This window comes from Fistularia commersonii, chromosome 6 (genome assembly GCF_037954325.1).
Source record: "Fistularia commersonii isolate RoL2024-O1a breed Wild chromosome 6, RoL_Fcom_v1.0, whole genome shotgun sequence".
NCBI classification, from domain to species: Eukaryota; Metazoa; Chordata; class Actinopteri; order Syngnathiformes; family Fistulariidae; genus Fistularia; species Fistularia commersonii.
The window spans coordinates 11,727,887-11,746,745 of record NC_141289.1 but is presented as its reverse complement, the minus strand read 5'-3'; the positions used below and the strand labels follow the sequence as shown (position 1 = coordinate 11,746,745).

The following is an 18,859-nucleotide window of genomic DNA, read 5'->3' as shown; positions in this document are numbered from 1 at the left end:
TCCAGATCCAGTAATAGTGCTCACCATTTTTGCGACAAAGTAAAATTTCATTTTCAAAGGTAAGGCATTAGATTAATATTTCCATAAATATTGTAATATAACAATAGCAGTTTAATTAGTTTTCCCTGTTATGTGCAGTTACCAGCGTTCCACTCAAAATACAAGTGACCTGAGAGTAGAACAGCATTGGGGAGGAAACATTACTATATACATTACTGACGGTGAAGACATAACTTAATGAACACAGAAGCTGTGACTCACCACTGAAAGGCATTATAGTGGAAGTAGACCATTCCCAGGCCATACAGAAAGGCAGCATTCTGTGGAGAGTGATTGAGAATTTAAGTGCAAATACATAAAAGGGAGAGACTGAACTGCACTCAAATGCCTGTTCAAGTGCACCTGACAAAGTAAAATGCAGACATAAATTTTTGTGTTTAAGCATTGAAAACATGAGAAATTCACGAGAAATTAAGAAATATAGGACCAACAAAGAAACTGAAAAGCGATTTATAGTGGGCTTGCAAACAATACTCGGTGCTTAAAGCTAACTAGTGGAAAAAAAACTATTTGAGAAAGGCAAAGGATTGTGATTACAGCAGCAAATACAGTACAATTTTAAATTACTTTACTGGAAAAAGAAGTTATCTCTGTATTTTCCTTCAGTTTGGTAAGATCAATGAAAGAGGTAATGTCAATTTAAAACTTCAGCTTTGGCCCTTGAACTGTATTGAGACAAGCTATGACTGTAGCTGTGACTGAATCCAAGCTTACTGACATTACAGCTATTGACATTAAAATCATTTTTTGTCAATATAAACTATTATTGCATTTGTTGTCCAGCAATAATTTTTTAAGTTTATATATTTCATGCATCTGTTATGAAAAGCCATACAATTAGAATTCTACGAGGATGTGTAACAAAGTTAAATGAATGTGAGGATTTTATTTGTACTATTTTTCCCATGAATAAAAAAAAACAACAAAAAAAAACAAGAGGGGTGATCAGGGCCGACCTTCTGTGCTGGTATAAGGTGCTGAGTCAACCCTTGTAACAAAATGCCTGTGTTAATGTGTAAAACAGGTAAAAAGAAAAAAAATAAAAGCTCACAGCCTCGTTAGCATGTGAGCATTATGTGTTTCTTACCTTCCAGTAGTCTGACTGTAAACTGTAGTACCTCTGGTATGCAGATAATGCTGTAATTGAAAGACAGGCGAGGAATGCATCCAAGTTGATATGTATAAGCAGACAGCTGTTAATGTTGATTGAAATAAACCAAGCTGCAGTTTCATATATTCCAAAAATTGAATTTGCAATGTGAGATTAGCTTGAAGGTAACAGATGAACTCAAAATTAAACAGAAAATATCTGTTAAATTGATTTATACACTCAACAAAAAGGACTAAGAATCTAAAAACAAAATAAGAGAAATAGAAGAGTTGAAAAATTGCCTGAGGGAAGTAATGAGGAAAGAGCACTCACCTTTTGGGTAATCCTCCAAGAGGAGGTTGAAGTGGCCTAGCTGACAGAATAACTCGGGCTCCACTTTGCCCTCAGCCTTAAGAATGAGAGAATCATAGCAGCGAACAGCCTAAGAACAAAACAAAAGCAACAGGCTCAACACTATGAATTGCATATAAACAGTACAGATAGATCTGGGGGCTCAAAAACATGTAAAATTCAAAAGACACACATCAATCATACGAGGAACAAATGTAAACAGCAAAACAGAGGGAATTCAAACCAGAAAAAAAACAATAAGGCAAGGAAACAAAAGCAAAGTCATGTTGGCCTATCTCAATGTTTCTCAGACATATAATCAGTCCTCAACAACATTACTGGAATGAACATTGTGGCCAACAAGAACTTGTGTTAAATAGACTTTTCTATTTTAATTCTCAATCTCCCCTCCTAAATCTAACAAACTGCTGTGATGAGAACAGCACAACTTCAGAAGTAACTTTGCCTCTAGATGAAAGTGAAATTGTGAACGACATCGACAGAGACTGAAATGGTGTGTGACAGAGATTTTTTGAGGCTCTTCAAATCCGACGCTAAAGAAGACTCGAGTGGTTTCAGTGCATTGGAGGAGGATGAATGAAGCCATCATAACTTTTCTGTTTTGTTTGAAGAGCCGTTTTACAGCTGTGTTACATGCACCTTTTGGAAACAATCAATTAAGGTATGTAAATAAGCATTCACAAAATCTTTTCTGTGTAAGCATCTCATTTCACAACGTGGATATCTGTGGCTTACAATTCGATGCGGCTAAAATATGGAAAAAAAAAGATTTTAAAATTAAGTGGGTGCGGCATATATCCCTCTACAGTCCGAAAAGTAAGGTACTTTCAAAGAACCACTGAAATACTTGGAGTACTGTCTGATGACACACACATACAAATCGATTCACACAAGAGCAGTCAATGATCAATGACACAGGCATACAACGCCATATACTATTGCCTGTAAACTACAGCTATAATGGCTTATTATTTCTCAGTGTTTGACAGCTGTTCAGAGGGTAATGAAGCATCTCAGGAATGACTTTTGAAGGACACACACGAAAGGGATTTTTGAGCATATAAATTACAAAAAAAAAAAAAGAAAAGAACAAGCATCGCAGTATAATATACTTTTAATGCATCGTACTATAAGCCAAGGGAGTGACATCAGTGGCTTGGTTCTAAAGAGGATTTGTGGGGCCAAAGGGGATGAAACTACAGTGTAGTAGAGTGAGCTAAGCAGTATATGCTCAGGATTTGTTCAAGAAATATTGTTTTTCATCTGCTTTTAAGGTGGCCATTTGTAGTTGCAATCTTTACTGCAACAATATTAATTGTAAATGCCATTAGCCAATGGGAAGTTTGGGTATCTGGCTTGTCGTGACCATAGCTAAGTTGGCTCGGATTTTGCAAAAATGAAGTTTTTGGCTCTCTAGACGAGTTGTCACTCAAGGCAGTGTGGCCAGTGCAAAATGTTTTGCTTTAAAAAAATAAAATAAAAAAAAAAAAGTAAAACACTAATGAGTAATCACCTGATGTATGTCCATGCTGCAAGATTACATTTGTACTTATCAAAATAGTATGCGTACAGTTAGTGAGAGAAGATACTATTCCTCTGTCATAACAAGATCTTTCCTGCGGACAACTATGAGGTGGCTATCACGGCCAAACTTGGGTGTTATCTCCTGATCTCAATGGGCATCTGTTTGGTTGATGTCGCTGCTGTCAGTTACTTCAGTGAAAAATAACCAATGGGATTTAGCAGTTAATCACTCTTGGCCTCTTCTGAGGGGTGACCCAATTTCTGAGATTTGGTTTCTTGTAGCCACAGACAATAGGACTATGGCAGTAAGGTAAGAATAAGAATGAGAATAAGAACACCTTTATTTTTCCCGAAGGAAATTGCTGTGCCAGAGTTTCAAGTAAAACATAATAATAATAGATAATAGTAGGAAGGAGGGAGAATAAAAAATACAAATAAAAATACCGTAGTGGTGATGTGCTGCGTGTTAAAATAATTACAATGTACTGACAAATACACTGCCAGTACTGCAAGAGAAATAATGCAGTTTGGAGAAGAATAGTGGGTATTTTCAAAATGGTAGGAACCTGATCTTAATCACAGCTCCTTTATAAACAGCAGATATGAAATGGCTTTTTGAGACTCAAGAAGACCCCCCCAGGAAAACCCAAAGATGCTGTTGCAATTTGTTAGATACGTAATGAATAAACTTTAGGAATTAAAGCAATGTATGGGTCTAAGAAAATGACCACAGGAAAGGGTTACAAATTCAATCAATAACTATATTACATGAATTGTTTTTTTCAATTAGATTAATATTAAAATGGAATCACAAACATTACAGTTTGAAGGGAAAACAAATCTATCAGAAATCCTGAATTCTATAGTCAAAATAAAGATCACCTGACTTTGATAATAACTTTTATAATGAAGTTCAAGGAGCTTTCTTTTTTCAGAGGAAACAAAGTAAATGACCTTTATGTATTTAAACTAACATGCAAGGTTACTTAAAAAGCCTAAAAAGACAGCTGCTGGTGCAAACAAGACAGAGAAGGAACTTTCATGTTGAGACATAGGAGTATATAGTACTAAAACATGGGAATGTTATTGATTTATTTGAAATCAAGATAATTGTTCATGATGTGAAATAAAAACTGATCCCTCATTAAATACTGAAAATCCCTGCGTCTTTGCACAGATGGGTAGAACAACTGCTGAATATCTTACGGTAATCAGGACATTAAAAAGTAAAACAATTTTCCAAGAAAAACATACCATATGTATAGCAGCACATGAGCAGCATCATGAGAGTGACACAAGATTACAGAAGCTGAGCCAGCAAACCGGTAAATGATGGAGTGACTAAAGACAGCTGTGCCGCAATGTTGCTGAATTCTATCTAAACTGTGGAAATGTGGTTTTGTACAATAGCTGTTCAAAGTAATAGATATTATAGACATAGAATAGTCTTTCCCCTTCACTTCAAGCTTTATAATTTCCAGGGTCCAGAGAAATCGGCCATTATTAGATGTTATGCTAATAAGTAACATAATCTGCAATTCAAACATTAGACTGCATATCATGTTAATCTTTTATTAGCAACATTATCTAGCCACTTAACATCACTTCACAAAGTCACTGAGTATGATAATACCATGTAAATGACACTAAACTGTAATACTCGGTGTTGATAAGGCTAAAACCAGGATTAGAAGACAGCTCACTAAAGTGGACCGAAAGCACAGGGTCATTCGTGGCAAGTAATGAAAGGGTGGCCAGATGTCTGAAGAACACAAGCAATAACACTTTCAAGTGATCAGCAATTTCCTTATTCACTAGAAAATGTGAAAAAAATATGCACATTTGAAATATGCCAATAATTTCCAAGTTTGTTTTAAAATGTCTGTTGGTGACAGATAAATATAGATTAATGTCCAATCAGTGAGGAAGCCCTGTGAGCTGTAATTTGGTAGTTGACCTATTGTGTAACATTTAATTTACATTTGATGAAATGAAATAATTTACTTAGCTACAAACAGTAATTTATTTTTTATTGTTATTATAATATCTGTAATTGGTACCTTGGAATTTACCAGGACATCCTTAAAAAGGTTATGCTGTCCCAGAGTGAGTTAACTGCATATGACATCTCTTTAATTTTAGAGACTATTGATGTATAAAAATTACATAATGTATGAAAAACAATTAAATCCAGCAACTCCTGAATAGTTAATTAAGATCCTTCCCATTGATAAGCCATGTTACAATTATGTGGTCTACAGAAGATTAGATTAGTAGACAAATAAGTCTCTCTGGGTGAAATTACTCAATGCATTTTGGGTTTCATGATGCCTTCGCATCCATGCTTGAGACGGAAGCTTGCTGTTCAATTTGGAAGCAAAACTGATGTTAAAGAAGAAGCCTCACTTTCTTACAGAAATTAAGAACTTCATAGTATGCTGGGACGAGCTGCATTACTACATTATTCACACAGTGGATCAACTAATGATAGTTGATTACTGTTGAAAACTTTTTTGGACATTTTGGAAATGGGCATTCATGATTTTAATAATAATTTATCCTTTATTAATCCCCATGGGGAAATTCGTTATCTGCAATTAACCCATCATGGATGAACCATGAGTCGACCAGCACCAGGGGAGCAGTTAGGGGTTCAGTGTCTTGCTCAACAACACTTCCACACACTTGTTGGCGAAGTAACCATGTCCCTAAGTTGCTAGCGTTTCAGTGACTTGAGCCACTGACAATGTGACTGCTCAGTATTTCCCGCTTTGCTGTATGCATTATTCTTGAAATCAAACAGGACTTGCCAAATTAATGACAGGATGAAAAACTGAACTTTTTAATACAGTGTCTAACCAAACTAGGTAGAAACCATTGACTTTGATTAAAAAAAAAAAATGATGAGATAAGGGTCAGGCTGTAGTGCATGCGAGCTCTGTCACAGTAGGTAAAGGACTTTTGGAGAATTTAAAAGATAAGAAAAGATTGACAGATTACCAATGATCCCCTAGTGTTTCAAATGAATGGGCAATAGTTGGACAGACAGCTGCACAGATACAGTTCCAGTGAAATAACTTTTTTTTTTTTTTACTTATTTTTCTAGAATACAATGGGTAAAATAGGTTTACCAAAGTCAATATTCTAAAAGGTGAGCTTCATATTAAGATTCCTGTTAGATTTCCAAGGCTCCTTATAATGAAACACATGTTAAATGTTTTTGTGTGAGACCTATAGCATTGGGGTATAGCTCACAATGTTACATACCTTTGCAATGACAAAAAAAGGACAAAGTATTACTGTGGCGGACACTAAGGGGTATGACCTCTCACCCCATGGGACTAGGGGCTGGGGTGTGGTTTAGGTCCCAGGCAGTTTGGACCACTAAAGTTTGTTAGCTTTGTTTGGTGTTTCAGGAATCAAGTTTGAAGTCATCCATCACTCCGCCATTTTTCTTATAACACCACATTGGTTACCCCATGTCAAACCAGTCTGACTCAGAAGAAGTGTGTGATTCCACTTCTGCCATGTCGCCGAAACTCAGTCAACCAGCCTTGCCCACCGTGGCTGTGAGGCTACTGGAGTTCTGGCAGAGCAACCCAGCCTCCTGGTTTCCACATGTTGAAGCACTTTTCCACCTTCATGGAATTTTTTTTCAGACGAAGCCAGGTACTTTCTGGTCGTCACAGCACTGGACCAACAGTCCACACAGCAAGCCGTGGAGCTGTTGCTTGACCCCCTGCAGCATGGTAGATACACCGCCCTCATGGAGCGGGTGGAGAGGCTACTTTCCCTGTCTGGTTTGGGCAACGGCTTGGCTGTGGACCCAATGGACAACATGCTGTCACTACTGGGATCCGACAATGACGGGTTCCTTTTCCAGCATGTTTTCCTGCACCAGCTCCTACCTCTAGTGTTCACAGTTTTGGCTAACTCCTGATATTTAGCTACCAGCGACTGCCAAGGTCTGGAGAAGGAGGTTGACCTTGTCCTGCGGGCGACCAGGCAGTTTGCCGTCCAGAGCGTGGAGCCCCTGTGGACGATACAAGCAAACATGGATCCAGCAGTGGGGGCCAAGGTGGTTATTCCAAGAAAGCGAGGGATTGGCCTGTTTTTTTTCCCACCAGTGGTTTGGCAGCAAGGCACGGAGTAGTGTTCCCCTGTTCTCATTCGGGCGCAAGTAAACAATGGAGCTCGGTAGCGGCCGTGAACAACAGAGGACACATCAAGGCATAGAATACAATTTCTGGTGGACTGTAGCTGGCAGACGAACCTCTCCCCAACATGACTGGACATAGAAGTAAGAGCCATCAGCCCCCGACTTAGCAGGTTATTCTGTCGGGATGCTGGCTCAGGGGGTTGGAGCGGTCGTCCTTGGAACTGAGCAGTCCTTGTCCGATTCCCGGTTCGATCCCCTAGCCTATCGAAATGTTATTGAACAAGACACATAACCACCAACTGCTCCCCTGGCGCTGCTCCTAAGCTGCCTTCTGCTCATGGTTCATCCATGATCGGTTAAATGCGGTGGTCAAATTTCACAGATGTTGTGCTCTATGTATAACTGAATGTGACAACAAAGGCATTTTTTCTTCTAACGAGTCCTCAAATGCAACCTTTGATTGCAAGGTTTCTGCCTGTTTGTTTCCGCAGCCGCCATTTTGAGCGGGACTTCGCGATCACCTCCATCACTGTCCCCATCATTGGCAGAAACTTTCTGTGCCAGCACTCTGCTTCTGGATATCGTAAACCATTGATTGATTGACTGATGCTGTGTCTTTCGCCACTTCTAAGTGTGAGACAGGGGGAGCAGGGCTGTGAACATTGGGGAATGTTTATCAACGTTTGCGGTCAGATTTTCCGTGGCTAACTACACCCACATTTTCCACTGCAGTTACTAAACACGATGTGGAGCAATTCATCCCCTCGGTGGGACCACCTTTTTTCAGTGCTCAGATGCGGTTAAACTGGACACGGCTAAAGGGGACTTTGCCACCATGGAGTGTCTGAGGATCATCAGGAGTGTCTGAGGTGGTCCAACAGGCCCTGGGCCTCCCCGTTCAATAGGGTGTCCAAGGCCAATTGGTCATGGCACATCCTTGTGGCAACTTTCGCCGTTTGAACATCACCAGGAACAATTGCTACTCCATCCCCATTCCATATGCCTGTCAAGCGCCAACGTTTTCTCCAAGGTGGACCTGGTGTGCAGTTATCACCAGGTGCCTACGCACGCAGAGGAAATGCCCAAGACCAGGATGATGACACCATTTGGTATTTTTGAATTCCAATGCATCCCTTTTGGCTTGAAGGGAGCTGCTAAAACCTTTCAGAGGCTCATGGACTCAGTGCTGCATGTCTTTGCTTTTGTGCTTGTCTATCCTTACAACATACTAGTGGCCAGCTCGTTGGTTGAAAAGCACCTGAAACATCTGACACAGGATTTCCATTAGTTGGATGAACACGGCCTCATTGTCAACCTGGCTAAGTGTCAGTTTGGAGTGCCGGTGATTGACTTCTTGAGACATCACATATTAATGCAAGGCACGGTTCCATTGCCTTTGAAGGTGCAAGCAGTGGCTGAATATCCCCAGCCAGCCTCTGCCAAAGCATTGCAAGCTTTCTTGGGCATGGTGAACTTTTACAAACACTTCCTGCCTCACGCTGCCTACCTCCTTCAGCCCCTTTATTGGACTTTGTGGCTCAAGAAGGCGGGCAACACAGTCCACTGGACTCTTGAATAGATCCAGGCTTTTGACAGAGCTAATAATGATGAGGGGGGGCTATGTGGCGGACACTAAGGGGCGTGGCTTCTCACCCCATGGGACTAGGGGCTAGGGTGTGGTTTAAGTCCCAGGCAGTTTGGCCCACAGACGTTGGTTGTTAGTTTTGTTTGGTGTTTCAGGAATAAGTTTGAACTCGTCCATGGCTCTACCATCTTTCCTCATTGCACTACATTACCACACTTAATCTAATGTCGTGTGCCATTCAAGCTTGAAGGAGGGCCCGAATTATTCAGTCTATAATTCACCTTAATCATACGCAATGTGAATGAACCATGCTAAAGTTATGCCCCGTAATCATGTCAGTAAATTTTATCCAATGCTGGGGCTGCATACTTGCATACAAAGAAAGGCTCATTTGCTTACACTGAAAGATTTGCAATCATCAACTACAAGAGGCAGGACCAAATTCAACACAAACATAAAACTGTCAGAATTTACCTGGACTGCATTTTGACAGGAACAGGAAATATTTTTCTATAGGTTTCTTTTCTTTTACAGCTAAAATAAGTTTATAGTCTATGCATCTCCGTTTCCTTGCACTATTCAAAGGTGTTCCAAGATGTTGTATGCATCGGGTTCCCAAATTTTTGTTTCCCTTACTGTGGTACAAAAGTGGGCAGAGAATTAAGGAAATGTACTGGTGACCTTCCAATTTCCTGTATAGTCCAATTCACGATGCCAAAATTAAAGCTGCGCAAAAGATACCAATGACCTGTATAGCACACAGATGACATGACACTAAGGACCCACCTTCCTGATGAGAAACCAGGTACTGTATGAATTTAGACATAATAATAGTATGTAATTGGGTATGTGCCCAAAAGTATAGTTTATTTACCAGCTAAACCATTTTAGAAAAATGCATTTTTCAAAATCTCTTTCACCTAGCACATGATTTCTCCAGAGCTGCATTTATTTACAGCAATCACCAATGATGACTGATTTATTATAACCTAATGGGCAACCAACTGAAAACTGTAATGATACTTCTGTTCATTTTATTTTTGTTGAGTTGCTGGTAAAACAATATAAATAACACCAAAAGTCTAGCTAAAAAAAAAACAAAAAAGAAAAAAAAATCATGCTTAAACACACTAAATTAGGATGATCATCCTTAGTGTGGTTATTGCCGTGAGTTTTTTTTCTTGTCACCTAGTTAATGGTGATACAGTGACCTACTTGTGTTCGATAAGGGATTCAGCTAAGACCACAAGCAAATAGAGCAACAAGACAGAAACTCTGCATTGCAAGTTGTCAGGCAGAGATCCAACACAAGAGTAAAAACAAGCATCTAGTCATCTGCTACAGAAAATTACAAGAGTGGTATCTTTTAAGCTCAGAAGTACAGCAGATGATGGATCCGACTTACTTGCCTGTCAGTTTTTACATCAATGGCGGACAAATTTAAGCCAGTGACAGTATTGAAAGAGTGTCAGTCTGAAATTCCTATGGTTCCCGAAAGTAGTCCATTAAATATCAATTCAGTGCTATCCAAGAGTGCTCGCTAAGGCATAGCATTTGTTCCCCAGAGAGGAAAATTGAAAACTGGACAGAAGGAAAACCTAGAAATATCAACAAGCAACAACAGTGTGTGTTGTAAAAGATGTTGTTTTGAGTGAAGTGCTTTTAACCTTCAATTTTGTAAAATGGGACTTAAAGGATATCAGTAATATAAGCGTATTAGATAAGCTAGCACAGAACAAGAGATGAATATCTATTGCAGGTGGATTAGTACAGGCATCCAGTCAGTTTTAACTGGTAATACTAGCAAATGTTAAAGTTACTGGCTAATTGATTAATTCATTCATTTGTAAAAGCTGCACAATTCAGACTTGTTTCAATGTTCTCAGTCACTAGAGACAATACAAGTTCACTTTTATGAACAATACCCAATCAGTATAACATGTACCAATTATCCTTTTTTTAGTTGCAAATCAAACAGTAATTATATAAATAATGACATACTGCTTTTATAATGAAGTTTTCATGTAATGCATATAACATTGAATCATCTCATACTATGCATTGCTCACCATTTGCATAGCTCAAAACAACCTGTTTCTTGGATTATGATCTCCAAAATTTTTCAGCGCAAGACGCTTACATTACAAATGGTATCAACTATTATCAATTTCTGTGAAGCATTGGTCTGGTCTGCTGATAACTGTTGTAAGATATTTCTCATCACTGGGCATGACAAGATAATCGGATTGCATTTGGTGATTATACTTTTACCAAATGCCTGTATTATAGTTGAAGATTTTTCTCCAAAAAAATAACTCCTCACCCTGAGGTTGGCTTGGTATCGTACAACCCTGGTATCCGAGTGGTAAAAGTGTATTTTGTTTTGTCCAGCAGGGTCTACAAAGAAGATACACATTCATGTGAGTGATGTAATCACACACAAACTAAAACAAACTGACAGTGGGAGAAACTCAGGCACATGCTCTGACTACAGCTTGAAGTGAGTTCAACATCAATTACCAGCAATACAAACTAACCTGGGTTTGAAACTAGGCTGCACTGGCATCAGTCTTGTCAACGAATATATCTGAGTTGTAGATACTTGTGCACCACCCAGTACAAAACCCAGTCTTCGTGTAGAAGACTGACTGGAAAATCAGGCGACAAATGTTCCTTTTGGAGCGAGATATGGCATATTATAACAACTAACAAGGAGCTGTACATTTCAATCCTGGATATAGACCAAATTGTGAATAACCAAAAATAAAAAATGGGAAATTAAGAGCAAAACCTATTGAGTAAAAGCTGTCAAATTAAGCAATTCTGCCCAGCTTTCTGAGAGTGAAATTGGCTTATTTTTGAGCCTCGGATCATCTTGCATCGAAGATCCTTGCCTTGCTCACTGTAGTCACTATAGGTAGAGCACAACAGCATCGCAAAGTATCCCTTACTCAAAACTGATCAAGCTGTGTGAATGCCATGCAAAAATTTTAAGGCTCCCACGATGCCTACAATTGACCGTGGCACAATTCCACTGATCAAACGATAATGCAGCTCTAAGTACAATCCCAAAGCCGTCTATGAGATCTCTTCCCAGTGGCTTCCTGCATGAAGTGAAACAACAATGACGTCAGTAAATGAATGGCTCTGCCGCTGCATCAAAATGAAGCTTCGAGTTCAGAATGGATACAAACAAGTAGATGAGCTTCATTTTGGGCGATTGTAGAAATGGCCTTGCAAGTCGTCAGTTCTTAAGCAATTATAGTATAGTACACCTAGGTAACGGCTGCTGCGGCTTGTGTGCAGCTAGTTGAAACACTGGCAAATCTAAGGTATCCCACACCACCTAGCGAGCAGATCCGTGGATGGCCCCTTACACTACGACCTGTCAAAAGCATCACCTTTAATCACACCGTCCACAGTTTGAAATGCATAAAGCTCTACTGTGTGCTCGGTGAGGGGAGATTGTGTCTCTTCAAGGTGGCAGCTTTCGGTACACAGAACAAACACAAACAGGGGCGACAAAAAAAAACTGTAAACAAAGGAGCACGAAACCGAATACGTCTGCAGGTGAACACATATTTATGAGGAGCGGAGACTCGCGGAGATAGCTAAATATACAACTCGGATACACACCTATGCATTGTGAGGACAATTTCATATGAAACAGTTTTTATAGCAAACGGTGTCACCCCGCCATGTCCCGCCATCTTGGACAGTCAGACAGCCATTAAGTTAACGTTATTTGTAACGTTTGTCAACTCGTCAAGGGGAAATATAACTTAAAACACGCACAGCACACAACCTGTCCTTAGCTGAATGAAAGAATGCAAATTAAGGACAAACGCCAGTCAGTGTCCGACGGTCTCCGCTGATGCAAATGTTTACAGGCTCGAGCTAACCATGTCAAATAACGTTTATCGGGCAGGCAGCATTTGGTGCACCCTGGAATACGGCTAACGTTACAGCGTCAACGTTACTGTTGCCGTTAAAGCACTTCTCGATGGACGCAGACAAAATATAATCTCTGAGCGTCGAGTTTGTATATGACGCTACATTAGCGAAGCTTAGGTTCGAGATTATACCATCTCGACATAAAACTTTCCCCATTAACGTGCGCTTTCCGACAGTCAATGTGCTACACAAATCCGTGACGACGTAGTGTTGTGGTAGCTAGGAGAAAAGGTAACGTTACAACAGCAATGGGGTGAATGAAACGGATTTTGAGTTCCCGGGGAAGGGTGGTTGCCAAACATTAACTAGTAGTAATGTTCCCACGCTAGATGCAAATTACAGGTATTTGCTGGTGGGCTATCCAGGCGTGCGACGTTTCGTCCCCGCAGGTGCAGGGTCGCTGTTCATCGGCTAAAAGTAGCTAACTCGTAGGCTAGCTGGCTAGAAGAGGGGCTGCGGCTAGCTGGCCTTGATCTGCACGGCGAGGGGGACACTTGCATCCAGACAGACCAGCTACTTTCAGTGTAAATTCTTTCGCCGTGCAAGGTAGCCGGGGGACTGGAGTAAGTTCCAGTAAACAGGTTGTTGCTTGGTTGTGAAATACATCCAATTAGATTTTATACCTTCATCAACAGGGCCTTCGTTCTGGCGCCATCTTCATGAAGCTTCTGAAATCCAAACAGTGAGCTGCAAGCAAGAAGACAACATAGGCGGCTCAGTATTACTTGCACAGCGAATCGAATATGCTTTCGATATGCAAGAAAAGGAAATTTAATCTAATAACTGTGCGTTTCTAAGTGCACGGGGTTACTATTCCGACCTGTCAATCCCGACCAAACTGTCTCTCTCCTGGGCTGTCAGTGTCGGAAAGTCCTCCTCTGTTTCACTCGCTTTTCCCGCCGCCATTTTCTTTTCCTCATCACCACCAGCAGAAGCCGAGCCGAGACTACGAGCAGCAGCGCAGGCAGCAACGGCGAGAGACACACTGCACGATTGCATGGAAAATCCCGGCGCGGAGACACGCGGTTTCCTCCGCCGAATGAAAGTGGAGGAACCGAAGAAAACAAAAGGATCAAAAACTTTTTCCCAGCATGAAAAGATGCGATTCGATATAGTAAATCCGTTCGGGGGGACTGAGGCGCTCTCCGGGCTGCTTCTCAAACGTCACATCTTTCATTACAAAGTGAGACCGTGACGTTTGTTGAATGCTAATAACTTAGTTCGATATCCGAGATGTGAGTATTTGACAATAAAATAGGGTTTCGGCCGCGAAGATAAAGTTGTTTTAATTGTGTCACCCAAGCGAACCCACGCGCCGCTCTGACCACGCCCTCTCTCCCGTATTTAGCCAATGGGAGTGCGCACATATCACCATATGACTTCCCTGCTATATCTTCTTTTTATCTTAAATATTCATTAAATTTTGGCACACCGGTAATCGCTCATGCTATAGTTGAGAGTAGAAGCGAAAAAAACAAGTTGTGTTCATGGAGCCGTGCTTGGCATCTATATTATTTATAATGACGCCGCTTTATTTTCGCGTTAAATGTGGTTTCAACTTGCATCAAAATCAGATTGCATCCAGTAAAATGTATATAATTAAATACTGATTATTCTCTCTGGAAAGACTGGTTAAATTAGGCCATAATGCAAAATCGGTTGCGAGCCCTTAACCCATTGCATCCCCCGCATTCACTTTCCAAATTTCCACAATGCGTGACTTAAATATTCTCAATGGAATGCGAACACTTTCATGTTTAAATACAAACGTTTTTAGTATTATATGTGATATCAGAGTATTTGTAACTGACGTGGCAATGCATCACCATGTGGGCGTGGTTTAGCATTGTCAACATCCTGGTGACATAATTAGGTTCTCCAAAATGGCGACGGTGGATCAGCGAGAAGGTTAGTTCATATGTTTGTTGAAAATGTTGCAACTGATATTACATTTCATATTAGTACATGGGGCATGCTCTGCCTTTGTTATTTAGTTATCAATACATGATGATGCCCAATTATAGAAGCGTTTCAGAAGGGTGTCGCGGGGGGATATTTGCTCGGTAGCCATTTGACGTTAGCCTAATAGCGTTCCTGCCAATGCAGTGCTAACGAGTATTCTGCAGTCTGTTACGTCTAGCCTCGTAATTTTGTACGTTAGTCTTCGGTTTTTGGTTTGTAGTACCTTGAAATCCAAGTCAAAGTTGTGTTACTATAAATGTCGCGGGTTAAAAATGGGGCTAAGTGAAGACAAGTACTAAATAGTTTGTATTCTACATGCATTTCCTGTCGTCAAAAGGATAGGGGTTGGCCATTGCCTTTTGGTGTTTACCTTCAACCTATTTAAATTCTTGTCATCACAGGTCAGGATGACCCGGAGAGTGAAGATGAGGTTTATGAGGTTGTGGACCTGACAGAATATGCCCGGAGGCATCAATGGTGGAGTAGGGTTTTTGGCAACAACTCTGGCCCAATAGCTGAAAAGTATTCTGTCGCAACCCAACTAATGATGGGAGGAGTGACAGGATGGTAAGATGTGTTGACCCATTGGTTATGTTGAATTAATTGACAAAGTAACCGAAGTGGTAACTGATGTTACAGTATGCTTTTGTCACCCTCTCCTCTCATTAAGGTGTGCCGGTTACCTCTTCCAGAGAGTTGGTAAGATAGCCGCTACAGCTGTTGGCGGAGGGTTCCTCCTTTTACAGGCAAGACTATGGAATTTTGTAAAATGCACCAAAGTTGTTAATGTACTGTCTCTTTAGTTTTTGTGGCGATAAAGAACAGTTGTTGTTTGAATGCTCTCCCATTTTGACAACTGATGATTGCCAGTTGCATGGCATGATACTCAGCTGGTCTCCTCAACGACACAATCAGTTGGCTCTCGATGGACACGCAATCTGGTTGTTTGTGGGTTTTCACCAAATCCTCTGTGGTGATATTAAGCAGTTTTTTGTGCTCTATTATTCATCTCAAAATATGATAGAAATATTACAGCAAGAGCAACAATCAAAGCTAGTTACATAGAGGTATTAGCAGTCAAATAATAAGAATGGGAAGCAATCAGGCTCATATTAGATGACTACATTTGTTCCTATGAAAGGCAGGGGAGGCTGAATGTGTCCTGAACAGCTTTTTACTATGAATATATAGTATTCCACCTTTGACTTATGACTCAGTACTCAGTATTGACTGTCAAGGAGTGAATGGCCAAGTAGAGTTAAAACAAATGCTAACCGATAATCCAAATACTTTAAACCAGCATATAATGCTAGCTAAGCTCTAACAGCATTCTCAGGGAAGAAACAACGTACAAAGAGTATGTTTGAAGTATACAACTCCAAGATTATATGTAAATCATCTGTATAAGATTCTGGGTTTGTTGTTGGTATCTGAACAGATTGCCAATCACAGTGGCTACGTGCAGGTGGACTGGAAGAAGGTGGAAAAGGATGTGAACAAAGCAAAGAAACACCTCAAGAAGAAAGCAAACAAAGCCGCTCCTGAAATAAATACATTCATTGAGGAGGTAAAGGTAGCTGTAAAAACACTTGCTTTCTATCATGTTTTTTCATGTTGAATGTTACTCAAACCCAAAGTCCCACACTCAGTAGCAATAAATTGAGAGCCTGTCAATAAATAAATAGATAGATAGATAGATAGGTAGGTAGATAGATAGATAGATAGATAGATACTTTAATTCAAGCCCCAAGGTAAATCTGGAAAATGTTTTTAACACTAGTCTTTTGTCATCTGTAAACCAGTGATGCCATCTAGTGTACAAATATCTAAACTGAATCTCGTGATGACACTGCAAGCATTCCCCCTCCCCCATTCTGAAATCATTCTTGTTTCATCAGTGTATCTGTCTTCTACTTTATTCTCCATAAATCACTTACTGTATAGGACTAACAACATTGTTTTCACAATGTCAAGACTAATTTAAGTTTGTGTTTGTTATTCATATTTACTGTTTTCCTAGCAACTTTAATAGGTAATAGCTGTCCATATTGGTTGTAATCTCTATTTGACTCAATATTCCATCTTACCTCTTACACAGGCCACGGACTTTATAAAGAGGAACATCGTTCTGTCCAGTGGATTTGTTGGTGGTTTCTTTCTGGGTTTGGCCTCCTAAAGCTGCTATGCAGACTGCAGTCTGCTTGCCACCTATTCCCATCACTGCATAGGTTTAGTTCCTCTCCGCCCTGCAATTGTGCAATTACTCTCACAGAGAAAGGTGTTTATATTGAACGTCAAAGCATGATCTGTTATGACAGTTGTGTTAACTGACATGATTCTGCTCCCCTGTTTTATTTGCACTGATTACAGCCAACTATCTCCTATGGGGAAGACTGCATACACACTCTCCAGTGTGTATTGGGAATCATTAGGGCAGTGGGGTGCTCAGATAGTACTGTGAAACTTTATTTCTAATATGCGTATAATTAATCGAAAGATTACTGTGTCAAACTGTTACATACCAACAAAGACTACTACAAGAGTGTCTATCACACCATGTATTTGGTAGACGTTCATCTTGGTGTTTAAAGATAGGATGTGCTGAACCACTTGTAAATATAACCAACTCCCATTAAATGCTGTAAATACCCAACAACTTTGCATATTACACATGATATGGAAGGTGAAGTGTGAAATGATCCCAGGTGTCTGAAGAATTTTTTTGAGCCATTTATTTTTGCTATCTTAACATGGGATTGAGGCATACTTGCAAAAGTAATTCAGGTTGTAAAGTTTGTCAGGGGTTGGAAGATGAACCAAAATAAATTTTTCACTCAGACATGTATTTCTTGTTGATCTACAACACACGAGCTTGAGACACAAAAATTAAATCAGTGAATATGTACTAATTTACATTAAATGCTTAATGTTAAAGGCAGGTGTATTTATAATCTGGATACAGCATTTTCAACTTGTAGTTTGGAGCTTACAGTTGTCAACATCCAAGTTGGCAAGGTAACACGGTGTCATCGGAGTAATGAAGTAGCAATTGTTGCATCTTAACATTGTCATAGTGCATTTAGTGCTGTGTTTAGTGGAGCAATACATCAGATATGCATCTTCTGAAGCATTTAAGTAGACACCACAAAAAGGTCCAGTTCAATCACAGGTTGCTTTTGTTTTGCCTTATTTTATAATTGCGATTATTCAAATGTTCAATTTTGAAGAGCATGTTACCTCACCATGTGCTGTTTTTATGCTCATTTTCCATCTGTGTTTTATTTTGATATTCCTGTGTTACCTGTATGAATTTATCTTGTTTTTTCTTTATAATATGTTTATTTTGAGTAAAACTGAAATAAAATTTTGAAAAAATGTTTTGGTGAGGAGTTGGATGAGTCAAATTTGTAATTTCTCCTAGGATAAAGGTTCATTTATGTAATCATAAAAAACTCAAGGGCAGTTTCTGCAATAGTATTAAAACCAGGAAGACTAGAAGACCAGAAGATAATTCTGGTTGAGCTCACTGCTGTGGGAGGAAGGCTTTGAGGAGGCCCATGAAAGGAAGGCCTCAAAGAACCAACATCTAGTCTATGACCGTAAAGACAAGGGCTGGCAGGCATGGCTGTTCCCTGTGGAGACAGGGTGCAGGGGCTTCCCTGGCCAAGTCGGCATGGCATTTTCTTTCTGCTGTAGGCCTGGACGAGTGAATCAATCGGCAAGCTGCTTATAGGATGGGGGATGAGGCAGAACATGCCTTGTGTTGGATATGGCGCAGGAGAGGAGGAATGCCGGAGGCCAGGGGCAGATGGGCAGTGAGCTGGCCAATCACTGCCAGCCCACAAACTGGAAGGTGTGGTTGAGAGCCGAAGCACCCAGTGAAGGTTGTTCAACACCTGATGACATCTGTTCTTGACCAAAGGCTACGATAGCTTAGGAAGGCACCTACAGGTATATGCAACAAGTTGAGATAAAAGTCAAACTTACAATATATCCAAATATGCACATGATACAGAAGAATGCAATTCATTTAACTTTTATGAATGTATTTGATAAGATTAAGGATTTAAACATTCTGTTTTTAGAACAGGATATAAACCTTATCTTTGAGATAAACAAAATAAAGAATACCTTTCTGCATATATATATATAT

The 18,859-nt window shown here is 40.0% G+C and overlaps 2 protein-coding genes across 5 annotated transcripts in view; one reads left to right on the top strand and one right to left on the bottom strand.

Moving 5' to 3' along the window:
* Positions 1 to 14,084, bottom strand: part of LOC147233367 (lysine-specific demethylase 6A-like) — a 35,875-nt gene extending 21,791 nt beyond the window's left edge. For 2 of the 3 annotated variants that reach the window (XM_086148098.1, XM_086148100.1), the window contains exons 1-5: positions 13,565 to 13,871; positions 13,368 to 13,431; positions 1,484 to 1,592; positions 1,148 to 1,197; positions 262 to 320 (exon numbers count right to left, since the gene is read on the bottom strand). In XM_086148098.1, the coding sequence (XP_086004224.1) occupies positions 262 to 320; positions 1,148 to 1,197; positions 1,484 to 1,592; positions 13,368 to 13,431; positions 13,565 to 13,743 (461 nt within the window). In that variant the 5' untranslated portion in view covers positions 13,744 to 13,871. Of the gene's footprint in view, positions 1 to 261; positions 321 to 1,147; positions 1,198 to 1,483; positions 1,593 to 13,367; positions 13,432 to 13,564 lie in introns of all 3 variants that reach the window. The other variant, XM_086148099.1, reaches the window with a different exon arrangement.
* A 395-nt stretch (positions 14,085 to 14,479) lies between these two features.
* Positions 14,480 to 18,081, top strand: LOC147233366 (FUN14 domain-containing protein 1). 2 transcript variants are annotated; one of them, XM_086148101.1, is made up of 5 exons: positions 14,480 to 14,652; positions 15,108 to 15,273; positions 15,377 to 15,452; positions 16,145 to 16,279; positions 16,805 to 18,081. In XM_086148101.1, exons 1-5 carry the CDS (start codon positions 14,628 to 14,630, stop codon positions 16,880 to 16,882), a joined length of 480 nt encoding a protein of 159 aa, XP_086004227.1. In that variant the 5' UTR covers positions 14,480 to 14,627; the 3' UTR covers positions 16,883 to 18,081. The 2 variants fall into 2 exon arrangements, with proteins under 2 accessions (XP_086004227.1, XP_086004228.1); XM_086148102.1 differs by having other exon boundaries at positions 14,482 to 14,652; positions 16,145 to 16,273.
* Positions 18,082 to 18,859: the final 778 nt, after the last annotated feature.